Source organism: Quercus suber, unplaced genomic scaffold, assembly GCF_002906115.3.
Source record: "Quercus suber isolate HL8 unplaced genomic scaffold, Cork oak 2.0 scaffold_58, whole genome shotgun sequence".
In the NCBI taxonomy this organism is placed as follows: Eukaryota; Viridiplantae; Streptophyta; class Magnoliopsida; order Fagales; family Fagaceae; genus Quercus; species Quercus suber.
In genome coordinates this window covers 1,818,407-1,843,869 of record NW_027069523.1, presented here as the reverse complement: position 1 = coordinate 1,843,869, position 25,463 = coordinate 1,818,407, and the positions used below count along the sequence as shown (strand labels likewise).

Below are 25,463 nucleotides of genomic sequence, written 5' to 3'. Positions count from 1 at the left end.
CCTAGTATTCAAAGTCATCCTGGTTTAAAATGGGAGCATGGGTGGTTGCATTTTCAAGCTCTCCAATGAGTAAAGATAAGCCCAAGCCCAAGGTAAATAAGTTAATAGAACTAGCTTTGGAGTATTTTTCATACATTTGGGCCATAATAGTTTTGGGAGCGACCTAACTTAGGGTTCATTTGGATACAGCTGAAAACTGAAAACTGAAAAAAACTGTAGCAAAATCATTTTTAAATGTGTGAATAGTATCGTGGGATTCATTTTTAATGAAAAAGTTGCTGAAAAGTGAAATTTGTGGGTCCGTGAACAGTAAAAGTTAAGCCATGGCTCAATCCATTTGATTTTAGCAAACGTTTACGGTCTTTGTAGTCTCCGTTTGGCACAGTTTCTTTTTTCAGATTTTTTGAAAAATAGCTTTTAAAAAAAAAATAATAATAATAAAAATAAATTGAGCCTAAAAAAAATAATAAACAAGAGGTTTAAATGAACTTTACTTTGAAAAAGTGTAGTTTCAAAATGGGATGTCAAATGAATATTCTCACACATTGGTTTCTCACCAGATAAAAAAACAGATGCAATCTTTTACATTTTAAGTCATCTCCATTCTGTCAATTTTAAGGTCAAAATTTTATTTTCTAATAAAATCTCGTCTTTAAATTTATAAAATTTAATTTAAATTATGAAATAAGTCTGTTTTAAATCAAATAACACTAGTTACAATTGTGACAACTTGTCCTCTTACCCTATTTTATTCATTACAGAAATAATAATAATAATAATAATATTGGAGTTTGGCCTCGCATAAAATCCCACTGCACAAAACGAACTAGTGGTTGCACTTAGCAACACATAGCCCACACCTTATCCACAGGTGGAGAAGCAAAAAAAAAAAATCAGAGAAGAAAAAGAAGCTCTAATTCTAATCCAAGAACGTGGTCAACATGCATTAGAATGGAGAAAGATGAGTGCTACAGCTTCTTCGGCTCTCACCACTGCTACCATTGCCACCACTGCCGCCTTTGCTTCTGGTCTCCACCACCGCAGTAAATGCATTTTCACTTGCAAGCCTTTTACTGCGTCCTTTCATTACCACCAACCTTTTTCACTTCGAGGTTTCTACTTTTCACTTCCTCTAATTAATTATCTCCTTCTTCTTTTTCTATTACTACAAACTTTATATGATGACCAGTTACTGTTGTTCAGTTCAGTTGCTGTGGAAGCTGTAAAATGAAATATAAAGATCGAAATGTTAATCATATATCTGCTGAAGTAAATTTGATAATATTAGAGTTCATTTTTATTTAGATGACTAATTAATATATCTTGGTTTCTTTAATAACTTTACTAGCTAAAAAGACATTCTTATTAATCACTATATTCATTGTGGTTGAATATTCATGATTGGAAATGCTATGTTATTTGTACGTATTCATGCACGCACATTCAGTATATATAAGGATATTAGCGGAACATTCTTTACCAATCTAATTCAAAATTTTGATTCCTTAATGATGAAATAAACTGAGGTTTGTATTAGAATAATGGTTCAATAAATTTTTTTCCCTCATCAATTTAAACTTACAGGAAAAGTGATAATTTAGTAGTTTACCACATAATAGGTCTAAACATAGAGAAAGTTAAAGTATTGTTGAGCAAATGGTCTTCTGAAAAAAATTCATATGCTCAAACTCTCCTCATAAAAATTCAATTGTGGAACAAGGGTATTTGGAAAATACTATAGCATATAGTTAAGAGAAGTTAACCCATGTTGCACACAAGCTTGACATGTGTGAATTAATGCCTCTTTTAAATGGAAACCTCACGGTTTCATTTTAGTACAAAATTTAGGAATATAAATGTAGCAACAATGATAGTTTGCCTTTCTTCCTCATCTTAGCTTTAAAATGCTCTTAGTTAAAAAATTTTGAGTTTGATAAGTTAACTTCTTGCACAAATTCAAAAACTTAACTTTGTAAAATGAAAATAAAAAGTGGAGGTCATCCATAATCAATTTCTTAGTTTTATTCTTTTAGAGTATAGTATTTGATGTTATGCCATCATTAAAAAATTATAGTTGCCTCGAAGCCTCTTTTAGTATTAGTATTTAGTTTTATGTGAAGATGCAATAGAAAGATTCTTTAATCAAGGTCAGGAGAGAGAACAGATGAAGACGTTTATGATAAATGAATTCAAAAATTAGCTTTCCTAGCATCTACTCTTAATCTTTCAATTCCTTCTGGTCAACCTGTTTTGCTAGCAACTAGACTGAGATATAAACTGGACTATATTTCTTGCAGTTTCAAATGATTCTAGAAGCACAGAATTGTCTCCTGAGCCTACCATTGAAAAATCAGATGCTGATAAGATTGTTGATGGTATGGACTTCGGTGAGCTCTGTAATGAGTTTGAGTGCATTAGTAGCCCCCTAGTGGAATCTACAGCAAGACAACTTGTTCGCGATATCCTAGAGCTTCGGGAAGGCAATCGTGCCCTTGGAACGTACGCAGTTTCTGTCAGATACAGGGTATTGATGAGCTTTTGGCTTTCTGTTTTATGAAATCCTATGTTCATGTTTGTCACTGTACTATTGTCTCATTCTTTTTATTGCGATTGCTTCTCATAAGTGATTCCCTAATTACTTTTTAGATTTGTGGCAGTGGGGGACATGAAACCTTATGTGTCTAAATACTTTTATTGGTGTTTCTTTTATTAATTTGGTTGCAGTGGAGTGAGATTACTATTTTCACAATTGGGTATTTTAACACATTATGTTATGATACTTGTTGCAGGATCCAGTTAGAAGTTTTGCTGGTCGTGAGAAATACAAGAGACCACTATGGGCAACCAGAGCACTAGACAACCCCACTGTGGTAGGACTTTTATTTTAATTATGTCTATATATTTTTGTTCATTAAACAATAAATATTCTCTCTTATTTAACTCCATTTTCCTTTTGTTGGGTTATAGATTAACTCTGGTTAATTAATTCAATTACTTAAGTTAATTAATTATGTCAAATTACATGCAAATCGTCGAAGCACACATAAATCGCTAAATAAATTAAAATGCAGCGAAAATTAAATTTGACACGGTGATTTGATGACTAATTGAGAAAATCTCTTACAAGGCAAAAACCCTCCACTGGGTGATTTTCAGTTTACCACTCCCAAGAATTACTAATCAAGAATCAAATAGTTATAAGTATAAGGAATCTTACTACTACCTTAGACTATCCTAAAATACCAACATACAGTTGAATTTTTATACCAATCCCCAATTGGACTTGATTTTTTAAAGACTCCTTCCTTTGCATAGATCACAATACGTGACTAACTTTCTAGCAACTGATGTTTGTTGTTGAATACATAGTTCTTCACTTTAATACACGTTGAAGATCTAAAAGCACTTAGTTACAAAACCTTAAGGCACATAAAAACGCAGTAACTTCTCCAAAAGTGTATGAGTTCTCTAATTTGAGTCTCTGTATCTTTGATGACTTTAAAATAAAGCTTCTCTAGGAGTTTAGTGAATGAAACCCTAGCAATCCAAGTCATCATGGGTTGAAAATCTGATCTGAGAATTCTAGATCTACTTAGTATGATAGATCAAGAGTGTCAAGCTAATGTCGAGGTCCTTCACTTAATCTCAATAGATACTACTGTCGAGATAGTGTCGAGACTAGTGTCGTGATTCACTTTTTCAGCTTTTCTTCACTTGTTTCTTGGTGCAGTCTTCATGTCTTCAATAATACCACATGTCTAAGTCTTAAGACATACTTCATGATATTCTAGAAACCACTTAAAACTATCCAACTACAAGTAAAGTGTGTTTTGTCAAAGAATATGCCAACATATGAAAAATGTCCCTAACACTTTCATTATATGAAACTGAATCCCTATGAGCCAACATTCTCACATTTCATTAAGAATTAGTTTGACTTTTCATGTTTCATAGTTGATATCTTGTGGTATGCAGTGTGAACTTATAGAGAGAGAGAGAGAGAGAGAGAGAGAGAGAGAGAGAGAGAGAGAGAGTCTCTCTCTCTCTCTCTCTCTCTCTCTCTCTCTCTCTCTCTCTCTCTCTCTCTCTCTCTCTCTCTCTCTCTCAATTGTGCATTCCCATATGTTGGAAGTGGTAAACCAAAAGCCTCTTGATATTTCATAACAATTTGTGTCTTTTGTTTTTCATAACTGTTTGTGTCTTTTGTTTTTTCATAACTATTTGTCTCTATTGTCATTCTATAACATTTGTGTTTTTAAGTCTTCCACATTCTAGAATTTTCTTTTATGAAATAAAAAGTCATGACTATAATGACAGCTCTTGTAACTTCATCCTATAAAATGGAATAGATGAATGATGTGAAAGTGTGCGAGAGATGAAGTTGTAGCGAGCTCTCAAGGCAGCAGTCTAATCTCTTTGTTTGTAATTTTGACCACTTTGGTTTGGTTTATTTGAAACTAGTTCATTCAATCTGACTTGCATTTTACTTTCAATAGCTTGCCTAGAAGAAATTATGCAGTGTAGGATCTTAACCTTTTAGCTGTGGCATATTTTGGTTAGTTTGACCTTTAATTTATCTTTCTATTTTGTTGTTACAGTCTGTGCAGGAAATGGGGATGCTATCAACCAGTGTCCTGAGCATCAAGTGGACAATTAAAGGGAAGCCTAAATCTTTTCTTGCTGGTATAGGAGGAGATTTGATACTTAGAGTTAATTCTCAATTCACTCTCAACCAAATTAGTGGCCAAGTGATTGAGCATGAGGAGTTCTGGGATTTATCATCTTCATCTGCTATTGCTCAAGCATTCTTCTGGACATCAAGACGTCTTTTTGCTACAAATGAGGTTGGAAAAGATTTGGCTGACGTTGTTAAGCACTTAACAAGCCGTTTCTCAACTGAGAAAGAAAACTTGGAGATATATCCAGACCCCTCAGGCGATCCAACAAAGGTGAGTTCTTTTAGTATCTTGCTCACCAATATGTATAATTAATTTATAGAAATTCATGCAACTATATGAATGTTAGGAACTCTGCTTAATATGCATGCAGTAATTTGTTTAGCAGCATGAGAAAGTTCAGAAAAATTATGGGCTGCGCTCAGCTCAGGTTCTTTTGGGAAAAACTACAAAGCAACTGAAGAATATCATTCCAAACCGTAGGAATTTCTAGAATTGACATGCTTATATATCCCAACAAATTAATGAAAATTATCAACTGGATTTGATAGTTGAGCTGCAACAAATACTGCTTATCACCCCTGGAAACTTTATTCAAAAAGATAATGAATCTCTAATTGTTCAATCTGCCCATATCTAAAGAAGTTAAGGGGTTTGATTTAAATGAATGCAATAAACATGGTTTTACTTTTACAAACTTTTTCCCTACTGGGGAAACCTGCTCCCTGCGATACTTCTTAATTTTCAATGTTACACAAGAAATCATTTTAGTCCATTTGCAATAAGTCAGATTAATTGTTTCAAGGGGTATTGGGTTTTTGCCCTTATTTTGTAAAAAAATCTAGCACAATATCTCTCGATTTTAAAAAAATCGAGTTATAAGTAGAACTCGATATTAGCAATATCGAATTCTATGCATATTTTGTCACTTAGTTTTAAAAAAAATTTCAAGTGAAACTCGACTTTGCTAAAGTCGAGTTTCAATTAAAAATTTACATATAACTCGATTTTGAAGATATCGAGTTTTACACCGAACCTGATTTTGCTAAAATTGAGTTTCTAAAATGGAAACATGGATCTAAATAGTTTCAAAATAAGGACATATCGCTGCAAAATAAGGACCAAAGACCAATATCCCCATTGTTTCAAATACTCAAACCTATTATTTACTTAGGGATGGGACAGATGAAACATTTATTAATGGAACAGCTTTTTGTTTCCTGTATCTCAGTTCTCTCAAAAATTGGTAACCTTGTTCTGAATCTTCCAACATGTGTCATTTTATGTTATTAGGAAAGGATTAGAGTTTCAATTTTGGAAGCTGGTTTATGTTCACATCACACTGTCATTTAGATAAACTGAATGGTATATATATTCAATTGTCATGGTATATTCAATTGATTTCATGGTTTCTACATGGATATGGGATGTAAGTTACTAAGGATCTGGATTATGAAATTAGCATCTTCTAAATATTTCAAGACTTCATTTATTGTAACTAATTGATATGACACTAAAAGATATATTTAGTCAGCAATACTTACAATGGTTTATTATAAAAGATATATTTATATCTTTAAAAAGAAGATCCAAATAGTACTCTTAAGAGTCCAGACTAATCAAACTTATGGAGGCTCAAGTTAATACAAGTAGGAGGTTTCAATGTTGACTCTTATAAAGAAAATAATTTTTGAATGACTTGAAACTCAGAAACTCTCTTATTAGAGAAACATTCATCTCCCAGAAAACCCTTTCCATATGCAATTGTCAAAAAGAAAATTCTAAGGGAAACTTTTTTTCATGCGTGTATCCGGTTCTCCGATTGATGTTCATGGATAGGATATATTACTAATATTGCTTCCGCAACATACAGGATATAGGGTTCTATTTTTTGGTTTTTTTAGTTTCTTTCACTGTTTTCCCAAAACTTTGCAGTCAATGAAGCCCCATATATGGGTTGCTTGAAAGTATTCCCCTTACCATTACCCTAGGTGCTTTATGGGGCTTTGTGCTACAAGCTTGTGTAGAGCATTAGTATCTGGTATTGTATATGGGATAATATGCTATATTTTAGCATCAAAGTACAAAAATACCCTGTTACCCAGTTTTGTAATTGTAAAAAAATTTACAATTATATTACAGTATCATCGGAAATTTATGATGGTATTGTAACTGACTTGCAAAAATAAATATTATTTTTTATTCACTCAAAGCAAAAGCATCTAACTCTTTCTCTCTTTCCCTCTCTCTGACTTACTTCCTTGTCATCTCATCTCAGCCTCCTACCCTCACTCTCTTCCCACCCTCTATGTCTCAGTCTCTCTATCCTTCCTCATTCTCAAATCGGAACTTAGTTTTGTTTTTTTGGAGAACCAAATAGTCCTCACTCTCAGATCGGCATGGAGCCTAAATCGGCGTGGATCGTGAGATATCTCTAGTGAGTGAAATGGAAAACAAATCGGTGATGGTTTGTTGGGTTTTGGTGGCAATGGCAACTCTGATCACGGCAAAGATCGGCGTGGATTGATCATGTACATTAAGGGGACATTTATAGTGTATTCGCATTCAAGAGATGATGGTATCTTATATGATGGTATTTTGTTCACAAGTCCCAGAAAAAGTATCTCATACCCCTTCTTATATAGATTCAGTTCAAGTTTGATACAGACACCGGATATAATCATACCCTGAGGCAAATGTCTATAGGGCCATAGGCATTTTTGCAAATTGATGCATAATGATAGCTAATTGTGCTTGTTCTGCGATGCTTTACGTATAACATGTACCATGATTGTGTTTGCTTTACTTCTTCACTTTTTAAAGTTACATTACATGTTTAAAATCCAGAAAGTATGAGGAAAATTTTGCATTAATTTTTGAATTTTTAGTATTAGCTAAAATAGTTCAATGGGGATTGCAGCAAATATGAAAATGGTTGTTTTCTTTCATCATCAATTGACTTATTCCATTATTTAGAAAAAAGAAAAAAACAAAACAAAAAGACTGATTTTTTTTTTTTTTTTTTTAATTTGCTTTGCTTCAGTTCTTTCAAAGGGACGACAGCTTCCAAAGAGATGCATACCAAATTGCACTACTTCTAGCAGTCTTCTATTTTGTTGTACAGTTTTTGAGGACCACCTTGTAATACCTACTTCGGCTACAATCTACTTTTGTAATTGTGGCTATAAGTATAATTATTTGAACAGTATATTGTTGTATAAATTAATCTAGTATCATAAATCACAGTTTTGGGAATGAACTTGATTCTCCCAGCTACATTGTACTTCATTTAGCTATTCTATAGCAGTCATAAAGATGTCTGAGAAAATTTGCACATCGGAGGAAGAAAGAGAGTATTTACATGGAAGTTATTAAAAATAGAGTTAGCCCGAGCATAGTTAAAACTTAAAACTTAAAATCAAGCAAGAGACTTTTTTATCCGCTAAACCAACTGATACCAAAAAATGGTTTTCTAACTTTATTCATTTCCATTTCCAGAGTCAAATCATGCATTCAAAACCACAGACATCCCATACCATTCAAGTAAACACCATATTCTTTTTATTATCTCAGTTGCAAAGAATGTAGTCACCACCCCACCCCCCAACAATCACAAAATGAGGGGAAAAAAAAAAAATCTTCTAGAGAAGTTATGGGTTTGACCCCTCATGAGTAAGGTGAAGTTAATTGGACTATTGTTTATTCTACAGTTTGGGGGGAGGGTGTTCAATAAAACATGACTAATTTGAAGCACGCATTTTCATTCAATAAATTATAGTACAAGAAAATTAATGAACCCTATGCCTCTTGCAGCAACTATTTAATTGATAAAGCTGAGCAGCGTAGCAATCACTAACAACAAAAATGTTAATTTTCTCCCAATAATCAGAGTGGAAGCTGATGAAAGATTGTGGGCGCCAACGGAATACGCCACTCCAGAGCTATCCTTCACCTTAATGCTTGAAGAGCCTAAAAGTTAAAACAACCATACATGAGAAGGGCCATATATTTCTTGCTATAGAATCAAACCGCCAAGTGCACATGCCATGACACATTCAATGATGTGTATGAACCAACGGGTATTTCCATTTTTATGATGAAATTAGTGACAGATTATTATATTTTAAATTGTTATTACTCAATTAGGAGAGAAATTCAAGGTAATTAATGTGATAATTGGGGAATCCATTATTATGCTTAAATTCCAATTAAATTGGATTTCATTTTTATGGATTCTCATCGACTAGTCTGAGCGAGACACTTATTTATTTTGTCTAAAATACTTCCCTAATAAATATATTCTACTTAAACAATCAGTGACATTTCGAGGATTCAGCATAAAAAATAAAAATAAAAAAAATAGGGTGAAACATTTGTGCAGGAAAATAATATAACACAAAAGAATTTGGGAGAAACTCAAACAAAATCAAAACACAAAAATTCGAATAAGTCACTACAGAGTACTCACAATTGTATTCAGTCCATCCAATCGTCTGTTGTTCAAGATCATACAAAACTAGCTTATTTGAAAGCACCAAATCTGCAATTGGAAAAAACTGGAGAAGTCAATGGCTAAAAAATTAACAACCCAGCATATGTCATTTTAATTTCCATTTTATGATTTTCTTTTTTAGTAAAACCAACAAACTTTCCATTTTATGATTAATTAAATGAAAAACAACATTAATCAGGTAATCTATCCATGACACTCTATAGAATAAATTTAAGTGTTTTTAAAGAGTGGATATTGAGGTTTGTGCAGAACCACAGCTGATTCCAAACTAAGAGAAGCATTTGTTGAGTTGATAAAATATAGTGGAATCAGAAAAGATTCTCATCTGCTGTGGAGCTTATCTCATAATTATTATATATAATGAAGTTTCAAAGACATTTTGGTTCTTCAGTTATTTTATAGAAGCAGATTTTTATATATATAACTCATGCAGAGATCTAAAGCATCATAGTGCACATCTTATGTTATCTTGGCATCAACACAAATTCAATAGGAATAGACATGCCCAAAAAGACCTACAAATGCATAAAACGTAATCTGAGATTGACTTGACATGTTGCATATTCTAGTGTCAGCAACAAAAGTTGAATTCATATTTAAATGGAATTATAGACAGCACCTCCTAGAAGAGTTATGTCCTTCCCATCTTTTGTTTGATCCCCACCATTCTGCCAACCAAAGCACCACACATTATCCTGCAAAAATTTCATAGATAAAAATTAAAAAAATTAAAAAATAAAATAAAATAAAATAGTAAAGAGCCTTGGAGAAGAATTAGACCAATAATATGTCAATAGTGTTTTCAGTGAAAAAATTAATAATAATAAATATAAGAGAGAAAATTCCCACTTTAACCATATGCATAATTGGTAGCAGTGCTCCAGATTAATTTTTTTTATTTTTTATTTTTTTAATTTGATATAACTTCATCTATCTACTCCAAACTGGCAGCTATCAAAAGGAAAAATAACTCCAGTTACAGCATTGACTATCCATGAAAGTAATATCAGATTATCACAATGAAGAAGATTACCAAGAGCAACTAAAATGTCTTAGAACAAAATAGCAACTCCTTTCTTCATAACAGGAAATTTATTGAGAAAAACACAGGACAAAGTACAAGGAGAGATGTACACAGGATCCTTCAAATGATTACACAACATAGCAAGTCACACTGATCTTTATTTGATCAATTTAAAGCTAAGTGCATGCTAAAATGGTGTACAGATAGAGATTTGTTATAAATATATATAGCCAAAAAAATACTTTGATTTTGAAAACCTTGAAAGTTGACTGCAAATAGCATATCAGGATTGGATTTTATAGGTCTTAATTATTCAACCAAGCAACAAAAATATTGGAGTGAGTTACAAAATTCTCTTCCACTAAATGATTACAAAATAACAATTCAAATTTTTTTATTTGGGACTGATCTTGGAATTTATGTAAAAGTACATTTTGGGCAATGATTACAACATCTGTTTAATCATCAGCAACTTTTGAGCTTAATAAAGATGTAAAATCACTAGATTTACCAATGAACATAGTGAGTAATAGATAATGAAATTAAGATGAAATATCTACATGATAGAATCACAAAGTTCAGGCCACACAATCTGCACACAAGATTAATGATCATATATATGAAATACCATTTGAAAGACATTGAATACAAGCATTAATTTCAATAATATCAAGGATAAACATGATCATATATGATAAAGTGTTGATGGGAAATGGAATGCGAGCATGATTTCAATATCTGGAGGAATATTGAAGAACAAAAACTGTGAAAAAAAACTGTCACCAGATTATGAAATGAGACCTGACATGTAAGGATTTTAAATAAAATTCTGGAACTCACATTATTACTTACTGAAATCTGGAACAGATACTCATGAGGATAAACTGTTAAAGAAAGGGAACCCTCAAAATAAAACTTGACAGTTGGAAATCCATCATCAACACTGCAGGAGAAATACATGATATTAGAAAATAAAATAGGTCTTTTCAAATGTGATGTAGGACAAAATATTCTAATTAATTTCTGTAATCTTTTATATTTGGTATTTTTATGTAATTTTCGTTATTTTAGGTTTAGGGCATTTACTTCCTTGTTTTTAGGTGTTTTTAATGTTGTTTAGTCAAATTAGGGTTTTATATGCTTTCATAGCCGCCTTAGGGTTTCTAATTACCCTAGGTTTTGTTTTACTATTTAAACACATTGTAGCCTCTAAAGGCAAGTCAGTTATAGTTTATTATCAATAAAAATTCAGACTTGTGTCTTTTGTGTTCTCTGGTGGATTCCAGACCTATCACCTTATGGATTCAAGGAACCCCTCGTGGATTCGAGGTTTACTACCCAGAAACTAACAGTTTAGTTTCTGTCCATCAAAGAGAGCATCGTGTGTGCTTCTCTTCAGGCTTCCGCGACATCAGTTGGTATCAGAGCCTTGACTTACCCTAGTCTGATGGCTAACCGACGAGACGGTGACCACCACAACAAAGACGGCGGTGACGACGTCAACAACCCAGTCCTCACTAGGGCTGAGTTCCTTAATTTTCGTGATGAGAATCACCAATTTTGTGAAAAGAGTCAGAAAATTATAGGCGAAATCCAGCAAAAAATTGCTACTCTTCTTGCTAGGAAATCATCTTGCAACAACAATGTTCGATATATTCAAAGACGCACTCCTAGCTACAAGAAAATTTCATTCTTTGATGGAGATATGTGTAAGATGGATTTTATTGACTGGCTTCTTGATGTAGAAGAGTATTTTAATTTTTGGAAGATTTGTGATGAAGAAAAGGTGCGGCTTGCATCTAATAAATTAGACAATGAAGCAGAGGAATGGTGGGAAGACATTCAAATCGATAGAAAGCGGCGAGGTAAGCATCCAATCTGCTCTTGGCAAAGAATGAAGAAGGTATCAATTGATTTATGGTTTCCTAATGACTATTATGATATACTAGATTATACAAGTGTTGATTATAAATTTGTATATTCATATGAAAATCAATATGTTCACAACATGAAAGGTGAAAACCAAAATTATCACAGCCAAGTCCATGTATCAAGTAAAGAAAAGAGTTTGAGGGCTGAGAAGAAGCAGCCTATTTCTGGAGAAACTTTTGAAGTGGTTAATAAAGGTCAAGACTTGCAACAAGTTGTTGAATTGAAACTTGAAAAGAAGATTGAGTTGATTGTGGAAGATCACAGAAATCAAGAGATAATGATTATTGAGAATATTGTGGAAGATCCACTTGGGGTCAAAGGTAAGGACGAGTCCATCACCCTCAACACCCAGATTCCGGTTGATTTATTGAAGACGACTACACAATATGTTGATTTTCTTGGAGTAGAAAATTTTAATTTTACTATCAACCCTTTATTGATTGATGTTGCAAATAAATTGAAGATAGATGAGAAGAAATTTTATACTACACTTTATGACAGATTCAAGTTTCGGAACCAGATCAAGTTATTAAAACATTCAAAGTATTTGTTTATTTGGAGTGGAAGATTTCAGATTTCAAGAATGAACTCGAGGACGAGTTTATTTCAAGTGGAGGGGTCTGATGTAGGACAAAATATTCTAATTAATTTCTGTAATCTTTTATATTTGGTATTTTTATGTAATTTTCGTTATTTTAGGTTTAGGGCTTTACTTCCTTGTTTTTAGGTGTTTTTAATGTTGTTTAGTCAAATTAGGGTTTTATATGCTTTCATAGCCGCCTTAGGGTTTCTAATTACCCTAGGTTTTGTTTTTACTATTTAAACACATTGTAGCCTCCAAAGGCAAGTCAGTAATAGTTTATTATCAATAAAAATTCAGACTTGTGTCTTTTGTGTTCTCTAGTGGATTCCAGACCTATCACCTTGTGGATTCAAGGAACCCTTCGTGGATTCGAGGTTTACTACCCAGAAACTAACAGTTTAGTTTCTGTCCATCAAAGAGAGCATCGTGTGTGCTTCTCTTCAGGCTTCCGCGACATCAAAATGCCTCGGTGAATCAAACTAGAAAGACATTTGTGGAGTTGATTAAACAAATCCTCTGTTCAATAATAAAATTCTTTTAGCTTGAAATCTGCATGAACTACCAAGATCAATCATAACGTTACATGAAAGATGATTCATAAACTGCTGCTTTTTCTTTTATAGTAGATAGATACTTCATACAGATGCAACAACAAAAAACAGTTAAAGAAAAAAGAATGAATGATTAATGCCATTATCAAAGTTTAGAAATCAATTGTTATTAACCAATGAGGAGATTCGGGAGAAGTCAGGAAAATAATAGCTTGACATTTTAAACATGCCATAAGTACTAGTTAAAAAGTAATATAAAAAAATAAAAAGAGTCAGAGAATTATCCTTCTGTCTACAACTTTGGCAGAGCCCAGACCCCATATCAAGCCCTATAGATCCCCCTTACCACTGCACACAATGCTATCACAGCTTTCTCCAATCTTTTATAGTTTATAATTATTAAATAGTCCTTACAAACTTGTCCTCCAATTCTGATTGCAAGGAAAATCATCTCAAATTTTCAGTGAGTGTGATATCAACACATACTAACTTCTGTGAATTCTTTGTTAACTGTGCCAGTTTTTGCAAATCCTTTATTATAATAAAATTAAATAAATGTTGATGCAATACTATCTCTTTTTTCTACTATTTTCAATGAATTGGATAGAAGGATGGTGATCTAAATAATAATGACTTCTGAGTTTACAGAATTTTCCTTCACAAAATTGCTTCCATGCTCAAGTGCACCATCCTAGTAGTAGTGGTATTAAAGATCAGAAAATGTTACTACAAATTGAGACATATATCATTTATATTTTTACTGCATATTATTATTTTGAGTACATGTTTTGTCTGGATTTATATTATGAGGTCTATTATGTCAGATTAATCACATCTATACAGTGTAAATGCAGTGCAGCCTGATCAATTATAATCCAATAAATTTATTATTGCATGACATTTAATAAGGAAATCAGTACTTTCAAACCCTATACTACCAGAAGGGGAGAAAAAGATCAATCTGTCATTCTGAAAATAGAAACTACAGGGGAGTATTCAGTTGATGCCTTACTTTCCACTGTTGTACTGGAAACAAGAAAACTGCTGTTCAACAGTACGCAATTTCAGGCCAGGCTGCTGAGCCAGGATCTAAATCCAAAAAAAAAAAAATGAAAATAAAAGGTAAGAATAAATATGTAAGTACCTAAAAGAAACCCTCAAATTATTGCGAGTTAGGGACTATCATTTACCTTAGACATTAGTTCTCCGTAAACGACCTGTGGAAGATAAGCCAATGTTGTACCACTGTCAATTATGGTTCCTTTCCGAAATCCATTGTCAAATACATCTGAAGGAAGTGATAGATTATCACCGCCCACCTCAATTTCCTTCAATACAACATTGTAATGTGCCCTAAGGTCATAGATAAAAGTACAATTATGACAAAATTCAAAAACAAACACCTGAACTGGATAAGGAAAGAAGACTAAAAGCCTTAAATAAGAATTTAAAGAAAGCATGAAATTCCAAAAAGAAACACAATAAACATCCAACACATTCTATAAATAATTCAAAAATCTTACTAAGCCCCTAATTCTTAGGTTCCTACGCACTTATACTAAGAAATTGATGTAAAACACTATATTTGACTGTAATATATAGTGAACAGTTCTAAGTAAATGTTCTCGATTACTTCACACATCAAGCACAATTGTTGCCCTTCCATATAAAAATTGGTCCATGACTTGCACTTAGAATCATTGCTTCTAATCTTAATTTCGTTATATCTCTTCCTGAAAGATCAAGCTTTATCTCTAGCTAGAAATCTTATAAATTGTTATAGATATCACCTTTCTACACATCCATAAATACAATATGTGCCTTACTTATAAGGTGTTAAACACCCCAAGATTAATAAAAACAGGAGTGCTTCACACAAAAAAAAAAAAAAAAAACCCAATTAATGCAGAAATCCCTTTAATTGCCTTCAGAACCCCTAAAATGGAGAAGTAAGGGGCAAGAATAAAAATAGGAAACCACCTACTAAATATCAGACAAATAAAAATAGACTGTATATAAGAAGACACCTCATGGTGGACAATCTTGTAAGGACCTTGACTTCATTCAGATACAAAGCCTAATACACCTCTAACCTTTTGCAGACTTTAATTCACATCATTGTTGGCACTAGCATTAAATCATAGCAAAAGAAGAATGATCTATATCCTGAATGTATGGCAAAAGAAAAGGTAAGAGGGAAATCAAAAATTCAAAATAGAAAAGGCAAACCTGAACTCCAAACTCAGTGACATTATCATACAAAGAAATGCTGATTAAGTCTAATAAAATAATAATCATAAAGTACCAACAGCCTATGAATCACAGTGAACATAAATATCAGACAAATAAATAAATGAAATATTGCACTTACTGATTTGGTACCAACGGAGTTGTGTTCACTTTTGGCTTCACCACTTCCCCAATGGCAAAGATTCCACCTCCATTTACATTATCCAAGCAATGTGCAAATATTTTTTCACCTTTCCTGCTGAAGCTAGTTGTGAAAGCATAGATGAATTCGCTTGTCCAAAACCAAGTATGCCATCAAGTGCTTCTGAAGATGTGCCAAGCTCCCCTGATTGTTTAGCTCCACACCTATTGCACAAGAGGCAAGATTATAATATCTATAGACAGCACTGCACAGTTGGATAGTGCTAAATTAAGAAATCATATTAGACAAAAATAAAATTCCTCAGTAGAACTCTTGAATTGAAACTTGTATAAACATGTAAATATATTTATGAGAGAACTAAAAACAAGTTAAAAGGAAAAAGACGTGAAAAATCAAAAGGTATTAATTATAAGGTACTTATCGGTGCATGACCTTTAAATTGCCAAAGAAATACAACCCACCCGAATATTATACTCCCATTTCCTGGTGCTGTCTGAAGGTTTCCAGTCACTCGATCAAATTGTACATTATCATTCACAAAGTAACCAGAAGTTGAGCTTCCATCTCCATAAACAACTTCATATTGGCAAAGCACGTCAGGCTTACAACCAGTAAGTTGACCATTGTATGTGGAAGTGCAAAAAGCTTGATTACAAGCAACCAAACTTGAAGTTGAGGAACTCTTTGGATCATATAGTGTCAAGTCTAACTGTAATAGGAATAATTGTAATAATAATGTTTCTTCAATAGATGGTCAAAACATAATTTGGGAAACATGATATAACAGTGTACCATGATAATGGTTCCAATTGAGAAACAGAGAAATTCAATTTAAATGCAAAGTTAGAAGCACATACACCAAGACCACTTTTCTTTGGACAGCTCTTGCAGCCAACACAATTCACCCATAGAATGTCACTTCCTGTGTCAACCTGCACATAATAGTCTTTTGGAGGGGATCCAAGCCCAAGTTTGGCAAAGTACAGCCTACAATAATCAAGTAAACCATATAAGAATCCAAAAGACAAAATGATGAATATGTCTTTTTTTTCTTTTCCTGCTAGGTGATATTATATGTCTGCATTGTGCTAGTAAAATAGTGTGACAGAACACACAGAAATTACATTTTACAATTTTAAAAGAGAGTCTAGTATTTTAATATTAGAAACCAAAGATTTTCAGTCAGTTAGGCCTTAAGCAACTACACAGATCAACCATGCCAAATTGTCTATTTCTCTCTGCACCACCAATACAGCAGCAAACAAAAGATTTCTTTTATAATCATTCTTTCAAATTATTTGGGTAGGAGATAAAGGAAAAAAATAAACTGAGTTATAGATGGTACTAAAAAGAAAAAGAATGTATTGACTATTACATTCAAACAATAAAAATTATAAAAGAACCAGTGCATAGACAAAGGACCAGATGCTACCAACTTTCGTAAGTAANAACCCAATTAATGCAGAAATCCCTTTATATATATATATATATATATGACAAAACTTAGATGCAGTATCTTAGATGCTATTCCTTAGGTTTCTCTCTTAAATTTCAGTCATGTTGCTTTTTTCTCAGAAGATGGAAGAGTATTTTTAGTTAAATAGCCACATGACTGAATTTTAAAAGGGGGAAGGAACAGCACCTAAGTACTATACCTGAGTGCTATTCCTAAGTTTTGCCCATATATATAGACTGGGGGCAAACTAGAGACCACCATAATCATACTTGTAAATTATGATGATCAATAAAATCTAAAACTCATAGCAGCATAACCTACTAAACACCAAAAAAATTTAAAACCATATTCCACAACTTTGTAGCTACAGGGCAATGAAGCAAAAGGTGATCCAGAGACTCCCCAAAAATATTTGCACATATAACACCATTCTATCACAATAATGTCTTCTCCGCAAATTATCAATAGTAAGAATCTTACCCAAGAGCGACAGTCCATGAAAAAAGTGCAACTCTAGGTGAAACCTTCAATCTCCAAATAATTTTCCATGGAAAAGGTACATCTATATTAGACACCAAAAAACTATAATAGTATAATACCCTCCCACTTCAAAACCCCTCCCTTTAGCCGCGGCTTCCAATAGATCTTATCTTCCCCATTCACTCTAACTGGAATGGAATAAATCAAATCCATAAAAACTGACAATGATTCTAACACCCACTGCAGAAAAACCTTATTGCTTGGAGGCCACTTCTCCCTATCAACTATTGTGTGTGAGATAACCAAATACCCTGTCCACTGTCTGACACCTACTTGGGCACTTACAAAAGGATCCTCCCTTAAATATTGTGAGGTGAAAACCTACCCAAATACTCCCAACCCTCATCATAGAATTGAGATGGAATATTTCTCACACCAATTAAGTCTCACACATTATTTTGGATTGCTCAAGCTAGACATCTAATGATTGTTAAAAAGCGTCTTCAATCAGCTATTAAGATACTCCCATGGTAGACAATTTCCCAAGGACTAGAAGGACATTCACCTCAGCCTGGAAATCATACCCTAGCCATCCAGATCCGAGAGATTGCCAGGAGAACAGAATCAAGTTAAAATTACCTACAGTACATGATTCCTATGGCCTTGACAAAGGATGAGGTCCAAAGGCTCCTAGGCAGTGCCCAACCACTTCCGTAAGTTCATGTCCCTCTTTATGTTCCACTGAAACTGCCACCAATCCCTACTTTCCTTGGTTTTTCCAAATAAACAACCACCTAGTTCAATACTACAATTTCTCTTCTCAATGCATCGTGGAAACTTCCAAATAGCCCTTTCACCACACAGCTTCTAAAGACAAACAATTTAAACAAAGATTGCTTTGTTGTAATGTTCTCTCAACCAAAATGCAATCTATATGACCTCTCATCATACCCGCACACAATTTTAGCATGAATAGCAACTGTGAAAATGAAGTCCCACAATGTTCATTATGGAGCCAAATGCAATTGATAGTACTTCCTTAAGGAAAGGGATTCCTTCTAGTCTAAGGGTAACAAAGACAGCAAAATGCCTTCTAATTTAAAACCAATTACCTAGAGTAAGTCTGTGCAAGATTTGTCCATAATCATTCGGTTGTTTCAGGTTGTCCAATATTAGAATAATACTGAGGTGAAAAAAATGTTTTCCATAATATATTCCTTCAGAACCCCTAAAATGGAGAAGTAAGGGGCAAGAATAAAAATAGGAAACCACCTACTAAATATCAGACAAATAAAAATAGACTGTATATAAGAAGACACCTCATGGTGGACAATCTTGTAAGGACCTTGACTTCATTCAGATACAAAGCCTAATACACCTCTAACCTTTTGCAGACTTTAATTCACATCATTGTTGGCACTAGCATTAAATCATAGCAAAAGAAGAATGATCTATATCCTGAATGTATGGCAAAAGAAAAGGTAAGAGGGAAATCAAAAATTCAAAATAGAAAAGGCAAACCTGAACTCCAAACTCAGTGACATTATCATACAAAGAAATGCTGATTAAGTCTAATAAAATAATAATCATAAAGTACCAACAGCCTATGAATCACAGTGAACATAAATATCAGACAAATAAATAAATGAAATATTGCACTTACTGATTTGGTACCAACGGAGTTGTGTTCACTTTTGGCTTCACCACTTCCCCAATGGCAAAGATTCCAAAAAAAAAAAAAAAAAAAAAAGAACTAGCTTTACTCTTAACTAACAATAAAAATTTACAATTGATGCTTTAAGAAAATACCAATTCCAGTTGAAAACCAATAAATCTAGAGAACAAAAATTAACCAGAAAACAAATAACTAAGAAGAGAGAGATAGAGATTGGATCTCAAAACCAATAGCCTTATCTATCATTATAACATCTTAATTAAAAAGGAAAAAAGTACATAATTACCCCCACCAAGACGCCAATTACAACAGGAATTGGCATTAAAGAAAAGAAGAAACAAAGCCCAAATTTGTATATATGCAATTGAATTGTTCACACATTAACCGATCTGCATACAAATTAAACCAACACTATCATCAAAAATGAAACAACCAAAAAAAAACCAACAAAGCTCCAAGAAACGCCAATCCCAGCTAAATTACCAACACAGAACAAAACAGAAAGAAACAAAGTAAACCCAGAATTCATATAGAAAGAAAAAATAAATAAATAAATAAAAGACTTGAAAAATGGAAAAGAAAGAGAAAAACTAACCCAGTTTCAGAAGGTTGACCATTACCACCCAATTCAAGATCGATATCAAAGAGAAACCTTCGATGGCGGCGTACATCATGGGCTTTCAATGCACTCAAGTTTCTTTCTGTGCCTTTGAACTTGTGTTGCACAGGGAACACTATGTTGCCACTCACATTCACAAGCAAAGAATCACCCAAAAACAACAACAAGACCAACCAACTGAGATCCATTAAATTTCACACCTTTACACTATTTAACCAAAACCCAATTCAGATTGAAATGAATGAAACACAAACTTGGCCTCCCCAGAAAAATTAATAACCCAAAATGAAAGAAAGTTAAGGTCGGTGAGGGAGGCAAAGAAGAAACAGAAATTGGTAACAGATATATATAAGAAAATTGTAACAGAAAGAACAGAATTTGACACGTCTATTTATTTGTGTGTGTGATAGAGTTAGAGACAATACATAGGAGGAAATAACGTTTGCTTTGTTTTAGGTGTTTGCAAGTGTTTTTGTTGGTGTTGGCTCTTTGGTTTTTCTGTTTTGGTGTTAAATTGGTTTTTTCTGGTTTTCGACTTTTCGTTTTTCTCTCTGTACTCTGTACACAGATAATATATATATATATATATATATTTGGATGGGGATGAGTCCCTTTCTTCCCATTTCTCTCTTTAGTTTCTTTCACCTTTCACGTCTCTCTCTTTCCAAGTCTTTTTTTTATTTTTTTTCCTTCTTTTCATTTCTTTTTTGTTGGCTCCTTTTATCAATCTGTTTTTTGTTTTCTGGAAAATTATTAGTAGCTTCAACCAAAAGCGTAAATGAACTAGACGGTTTATAAAAGGCTCAGGTTTAGCTTCTGAAAAAATTTAGTTTATGTTACCATTGTTTAACAAACAACCCAATCTCAAGTCTAAGCTTAAACTCTTTCTCAAAAAATAAAAAATAGAGTATAAGTTTAAGGGGGGCGTTTGGTAGAATAGTTTGAAAATTGTTGTTTGTAGTTTTTTGAAATACGTGTGGGTGAAAAAGTGTGTTGAAATGCGTGAAATGCTATTTAAAAACTAAAAAATGTTATTTGAAAACACAAACCAAACGGGCCCTAAATATGACTAAAAAACAGGTTAAGCTCAAACATAACGCGTTTACAAACAACTTTGTGAAAATGAGTTTAATATAACTATATATTAATAGGAAAAAATTAATCAATACCCTAAAGTCATTAATTTAATAAATAGTTTTAAAGACTTCTTATATAGGAAAATAAAAAATAAAACGACTTTTTTTATGCTTTTTTTTTATATATATATTTTTATGAAAGTGGTACGAAAACTTTCTTAACAAGTCCAATTTAAACTCAAACTCATTATTATCATTTTTTTTAACAAAATTATTTTTATTTAATCCAAACTTAACAATGAGTGAAACTCTATCTCTCTAACAAATCTAATTTAAACTTAAACTCAAACTCAAACGTTAATAATTTATTTCCAAATTTACGAAGTTAATCATGAACACTATAAAAGTAATGTAAACTCTAATTTTTTTAACCCGAGTAGAGGTATAAGCTCTTCGTGTATTATTTTCTTCTCCTCTACTTTATTAATATATATATATATATATGTATGTATATAATTACGGTTTTTCATGTATTTTTTAAAAAGTAATTTTCCTACATGAACCACCAAACTCTCTTTAGCTATTTCTTACAAGATAAAAAAGTATGCAATAATTGAAATTATTGTTTTGAGTGTAACTCGTCTTTCTCTTATATTTCTCTATTATTTAGTTATATATATATATATATATTTTTCAATAATTTCTAAGCAGTGAATCATCTGATTCTTTAATATTTTTTGATCTTTTAGATGTTTTAATATCTAAATTTTTGAGTTATTTTTTTTTTTTTGCAGTATTTGAAACTTTCTGACAAATTTTTTTATAAGCCATTGCATGTTTAAGTAATGACTTCTTCATCAAATTGTAACACAAATTGAAGTTATACAAGAGCAAATTATGCAATGGTGTAGTTTCTTAATCAATTTAAGATTTTATAAAATTATTTTAGTCTATCTCACAAATAGGTAGGTTTCCATGCATAACATGAGTTAGCGACTAGTATACTCTATAATAAAATATCTGGAATTCAATCTCCCTCTATACCAAAAATCGATTGATATCTTGATCTCATAATAAAAAAAATTATCAAGAGTGAAAATCATAGGATATGAAACTCTCAAAAAAAATAAAAATAAAAAAACAAAAACAAAAACCAATCGAACTATCCTAATTTTTTGAGTGATAAAACTAACATAATTTAACCATTGAAAAAAAATGTCGCACAAAGAGAATTAGCTTCACGAATAGATTATTTTTTTTTGTAGAGGAACAAGGAAGAATGTGTGTTGCGTTGCGTGGACTTCAGGAGGATACGCAGGACTGAGAGTTACAGTTATTGGTTAATCTCCTTGTATTGTTGCCGTCTCAGAAAACCAAATCATGTAGACATGTTCTTCTCTGACTGATCCCGTGAAAAAATAAATAAATAAAAAAAACAAACGAAAAAGAAAATTGAAAATGTTCATAATTCCTTAAATCCTCTTCACAAGAATTTTAAAGGTTGTATTTGTCAAAATAAAAATTTTCTGATATGTTAAAGTAGTGACAGAGCTACTCTTGGACGGGGGAGCAATGGCCCCCCTAATTTTTATATAAAAAAAATTATTTGTATATATATAAGTAACAATTTGAGTAATTTTGTTTTATAAAATTACATTTTTCCCCTTTAATAATATTATTAATTCTTTTGAAAGTAATGCTATAGTCATTAACTTTTTTACAATATTTTTACAAACTCTTAAAGTAGCAAATTTTTACTGGTTTGCATGTAGACTTACTAGTTACATCACTTTTTACATAACAATAACCACTAACCACTTCAACAATTTAGAAAAACAATTATAACTCTAATATTTTCCTATTTTTAAAGGCTATAAAAAATTTATAGATCTAAAATTTAAGACAAAATATATAAACCCTTAAAAATTAGCCCAGCGATAAAAATTATCAATAACAAAAAAAAGGCCCAATCAACCAATTTTACTTTAAAAAAAAATTAACAAACTAATTTTGCCGTTACCCAACTTTACTCATCAAAGACACTGAAAAAAAAATTAAAAAAATAAAAATAAAAAAAACCTATGACTAATCAACAGATCCAAAGGCTAGAGCCACAATAAGCCGTCAGGAGCAAAACTGCCTCCTAATTTCAAATCTTGACTCCGTTCTTGAGTTAAACTAATTTTGGATATACTATATGTATTTTATCTTCTTTTAATTCTAACTATAGAGGGCCGGCCACTGCCTGCCTGAGAGCTACTTATATATATATATATATATATAAAATATATATTAGAAAATATTGACATAATTATTTGAAAATATTGCACATTCATATTGACTTTGAGTCAGACCCTTATTTTATGTTATCTTTGGCTCAGGAGGAATTTGACTCAAACACCTAAACAACTTGAAAGAAAGATTATAAATATAACCAAGTCACAATGTATTTTTTTTCTTTTTTGTTTAGAAGAATACCATAGATATCTAAATTATCTACTCTCATTTCTACATAGTATGGTTCATGAGTTTCTTTAGTGAAAATGAATTTACTAATATTTTATTATAGATTTCAATATAATAAAAAATAAATGAATGGTAAGAGAGTCGACGAGGCTTGTGATATTTATTCGTTAGATTTTTATTTTATTTATCTATTTATTTATCTTTTTTTTTGAGAATCTTATTCGTTAGATAGATGTTAATTAATAATAATGTTTAGTGTGAATAACAAGTATGATTTTAAGCCTAGGCTAGCTAGCATGTTCAGTAAACTCCAAAAGACTATACTCATGACTAGTTTAAAATATTTGATCCCCACCGCATACCCTTAATGCGATGGTCACTCCACAAATATAAGTGCTTGTGAGCTATGAAGGGCAAAGGCTGAGGTTTAAGTCTTCAAGAGAAAGTTTCACACGTATACACTTAAATTAAATTAGAGTAGAATTTCTATCTTTTATATATATATATATATATATTTGATCCCATTCTAATTTAATTTAGATGATGTTTGCTTTTCCCCCGCCACCCCACCCCAAATAAAGTCTAGTTTTATCTTTAAAATAAATCAAATTCTCTTAACCCTTAAGCAATTTATTCTTCCCTACTTTGATTCAATGTTATGAATACCATTTCGGTGGCCGTTTTGGTTTGTCTATTAGAACAGAATATTTCGGTATCGGCCGATTTTGGGTACCGTTTCGGGATTTACCATTATATATATATAGTAATTAATAAAAAAAGATTTATTATTCATTTCTATTATTAAGCCAAATGTTATAAATTAATGAATTTAATATAGTTTTTTAAAAGAAAATCATAACAATAAAGTTGTGGGGTCTGAAAGTCTGGTAGCATCGTCTCATTTCACACCCGGCCCAAGGCCCATGCCGAGGATGGAGAATTGCCCGATGACATTATGTTGAGGCCTGGGCTGTAAGGGCCTCGCTGAGGATGACCCTGTCCTCGGCAAACCGAGGATAATACAAAGTGGGGGAACGAGCCCAATACAGGTTGTCATCTCCACAATAAATGCGCTCACCTAATCTCCTGATCGCCCTAATGGAGATGTGACTCCTGGACAGGGTAACCTTGACTACTATAAATCACATGAATACTGATAATATAGCTGATGGGACAAATGGTCAAGAGGAAAGCGCACAGATGATCAACAGGTGGAAGAAAGAGATGGTGAGAAGAGGGCTATATAAGGGGGACCAAACAGAAAAGTAAGGGACCTCCTGGATAAAGGAGGATCCTCGGATGAATGCCGAGGAGGAGCCTTGGTGAATAATATTAGTGTGCTAACCTTCAACGGGGGAAGATCCTACTTTGGGGCGTTGTCCGTTTGTTAGGGCCTAGCCCTTGAACCCACTCTCTAAAAAATTTATTGTTTGGGCTTGTTGAACTGTTTTTCCTTTTGATTTCAAAAGGTTTTTTCCCAATTGAGTCCCTACAATTGGCGCCGTTTATGGGGAGGACTAAGGCGTTAGCAGGCGCAATGGCTAGCGATTTCCTCTGTTAGGGGCTTACGTAAGATACCTCGATTTAAAAAAAAAAAAAAAAAAAAAAAAAGTAACAACCAACAATAATGCTTTTGCATAAGATATGATCGTTGCAAGAAAGTAAGAAATTCGAAGAAGAAAACAAACACAATAACATTTTATTAATCAAAAAGCAAATACAAAATACAAACAGAGGCTCAAACAAGCGTGTTTTAAAGCTAAGGCTACAAACAGAGGCCTAGACGGGCCTGTTCTAAAACTAACTTCGGGGAAGGGGGCTGAGGCAGGCTTGTTTTAAGGCTGTCAACGACCCTCGGGCCTGTGCGGATGGTGCCGGCGAGAAGAGAGGAGCAGATGCATAGGCACCTAACAACCCCTCCCCATGATGTTCCTTGATTCTCTCCTAGACCCACATTTGTTGGCCGTTGGAAACGGCAACACCCGGGCACCGGACATGACGTGATCTTGCGAGCTTCGCA

At 32.8% G+C, this 25,463-nt stretch overlaps 2 protein-coding genes across 2 annotated transcripts; one reads left to right on the top strand and one right to left on the bottom strand.

Moving 5' to 3' along the window:
* Window positions 1-729: 729 nt before the first annotated feature.
* On the top strand, window positions 730-7,948 carry LOC112001754 (uncharacterized). The gene is made up of 5 exons (XM_024033930.2): window positions 730-1,112; window positions 2,298-2,524; window positions 2,790-2,870; window positions 4,599-4,949; window positions 7,720-7,948. The coding sequence occupies exons 1-5, from the start codon at window positions 962-964 to the stop codon at window positions 7,819-7,821; spliced, it is 912 nt and encodes a 303-aa protein (XP_023889698.1). The 5' UTR covers window positions 730-961; the 3' UTR covers window positions 7,822-7,948.
* Window positions 7,949-8,214: 266 nt separating this feature from the next.
* On the bottom strand, window positions 8,215-20,677 carry LOC112001752 (aspartic proteinase 36). Its single transcript, XM_065772416.1, is given in 11 exon segments — window positions 8,215-8,645; window positions 9,145-9,216; window positions 9,809-9,884; window positions 11,066-11,156; window positions 14,292-14,368; window positions 14,470-14,632; window positions 15,651-15,750; window positions 15,753-15,874; window positions 16,133-16,380; window positions 16,529-16,658; window positions 19,878-20,677. Coding segments are annotated over 11 exon segments (1,440 nt in total). The 5' UTR covers window positions 20,090-20,677; the 3' UTR covers window positions 8,215-8,496.
* Window positions 20,678-25,463: the final 4,786 nt, after the last annotated feature.

Excerpts from the sequence above, each read along its gene's own strand:
- LOC112001754 (XM_024033930.2), top strand. The coding sequence starts at position 962 with ATGAGTGCTACAGCTTCTTCGGCTCTCACCACTGCTACCATTGCCACC. Across the intron at positions 1,113-2,297 it reads CCAACCTTTTTCACTTCGAG|TTTCAAATGATTCTAGAAGC; the intron begins GTTTCTACTTTT and ends TATTTCTTGCAG. Across the intron at positions 2,871-4,598 it reads CACTAGACAACCCCACTGTG|TCTGTGCAGGAAATGGGGAT; the intron begins GTAGGACTTTTA and ends TTGTTGTTACAG.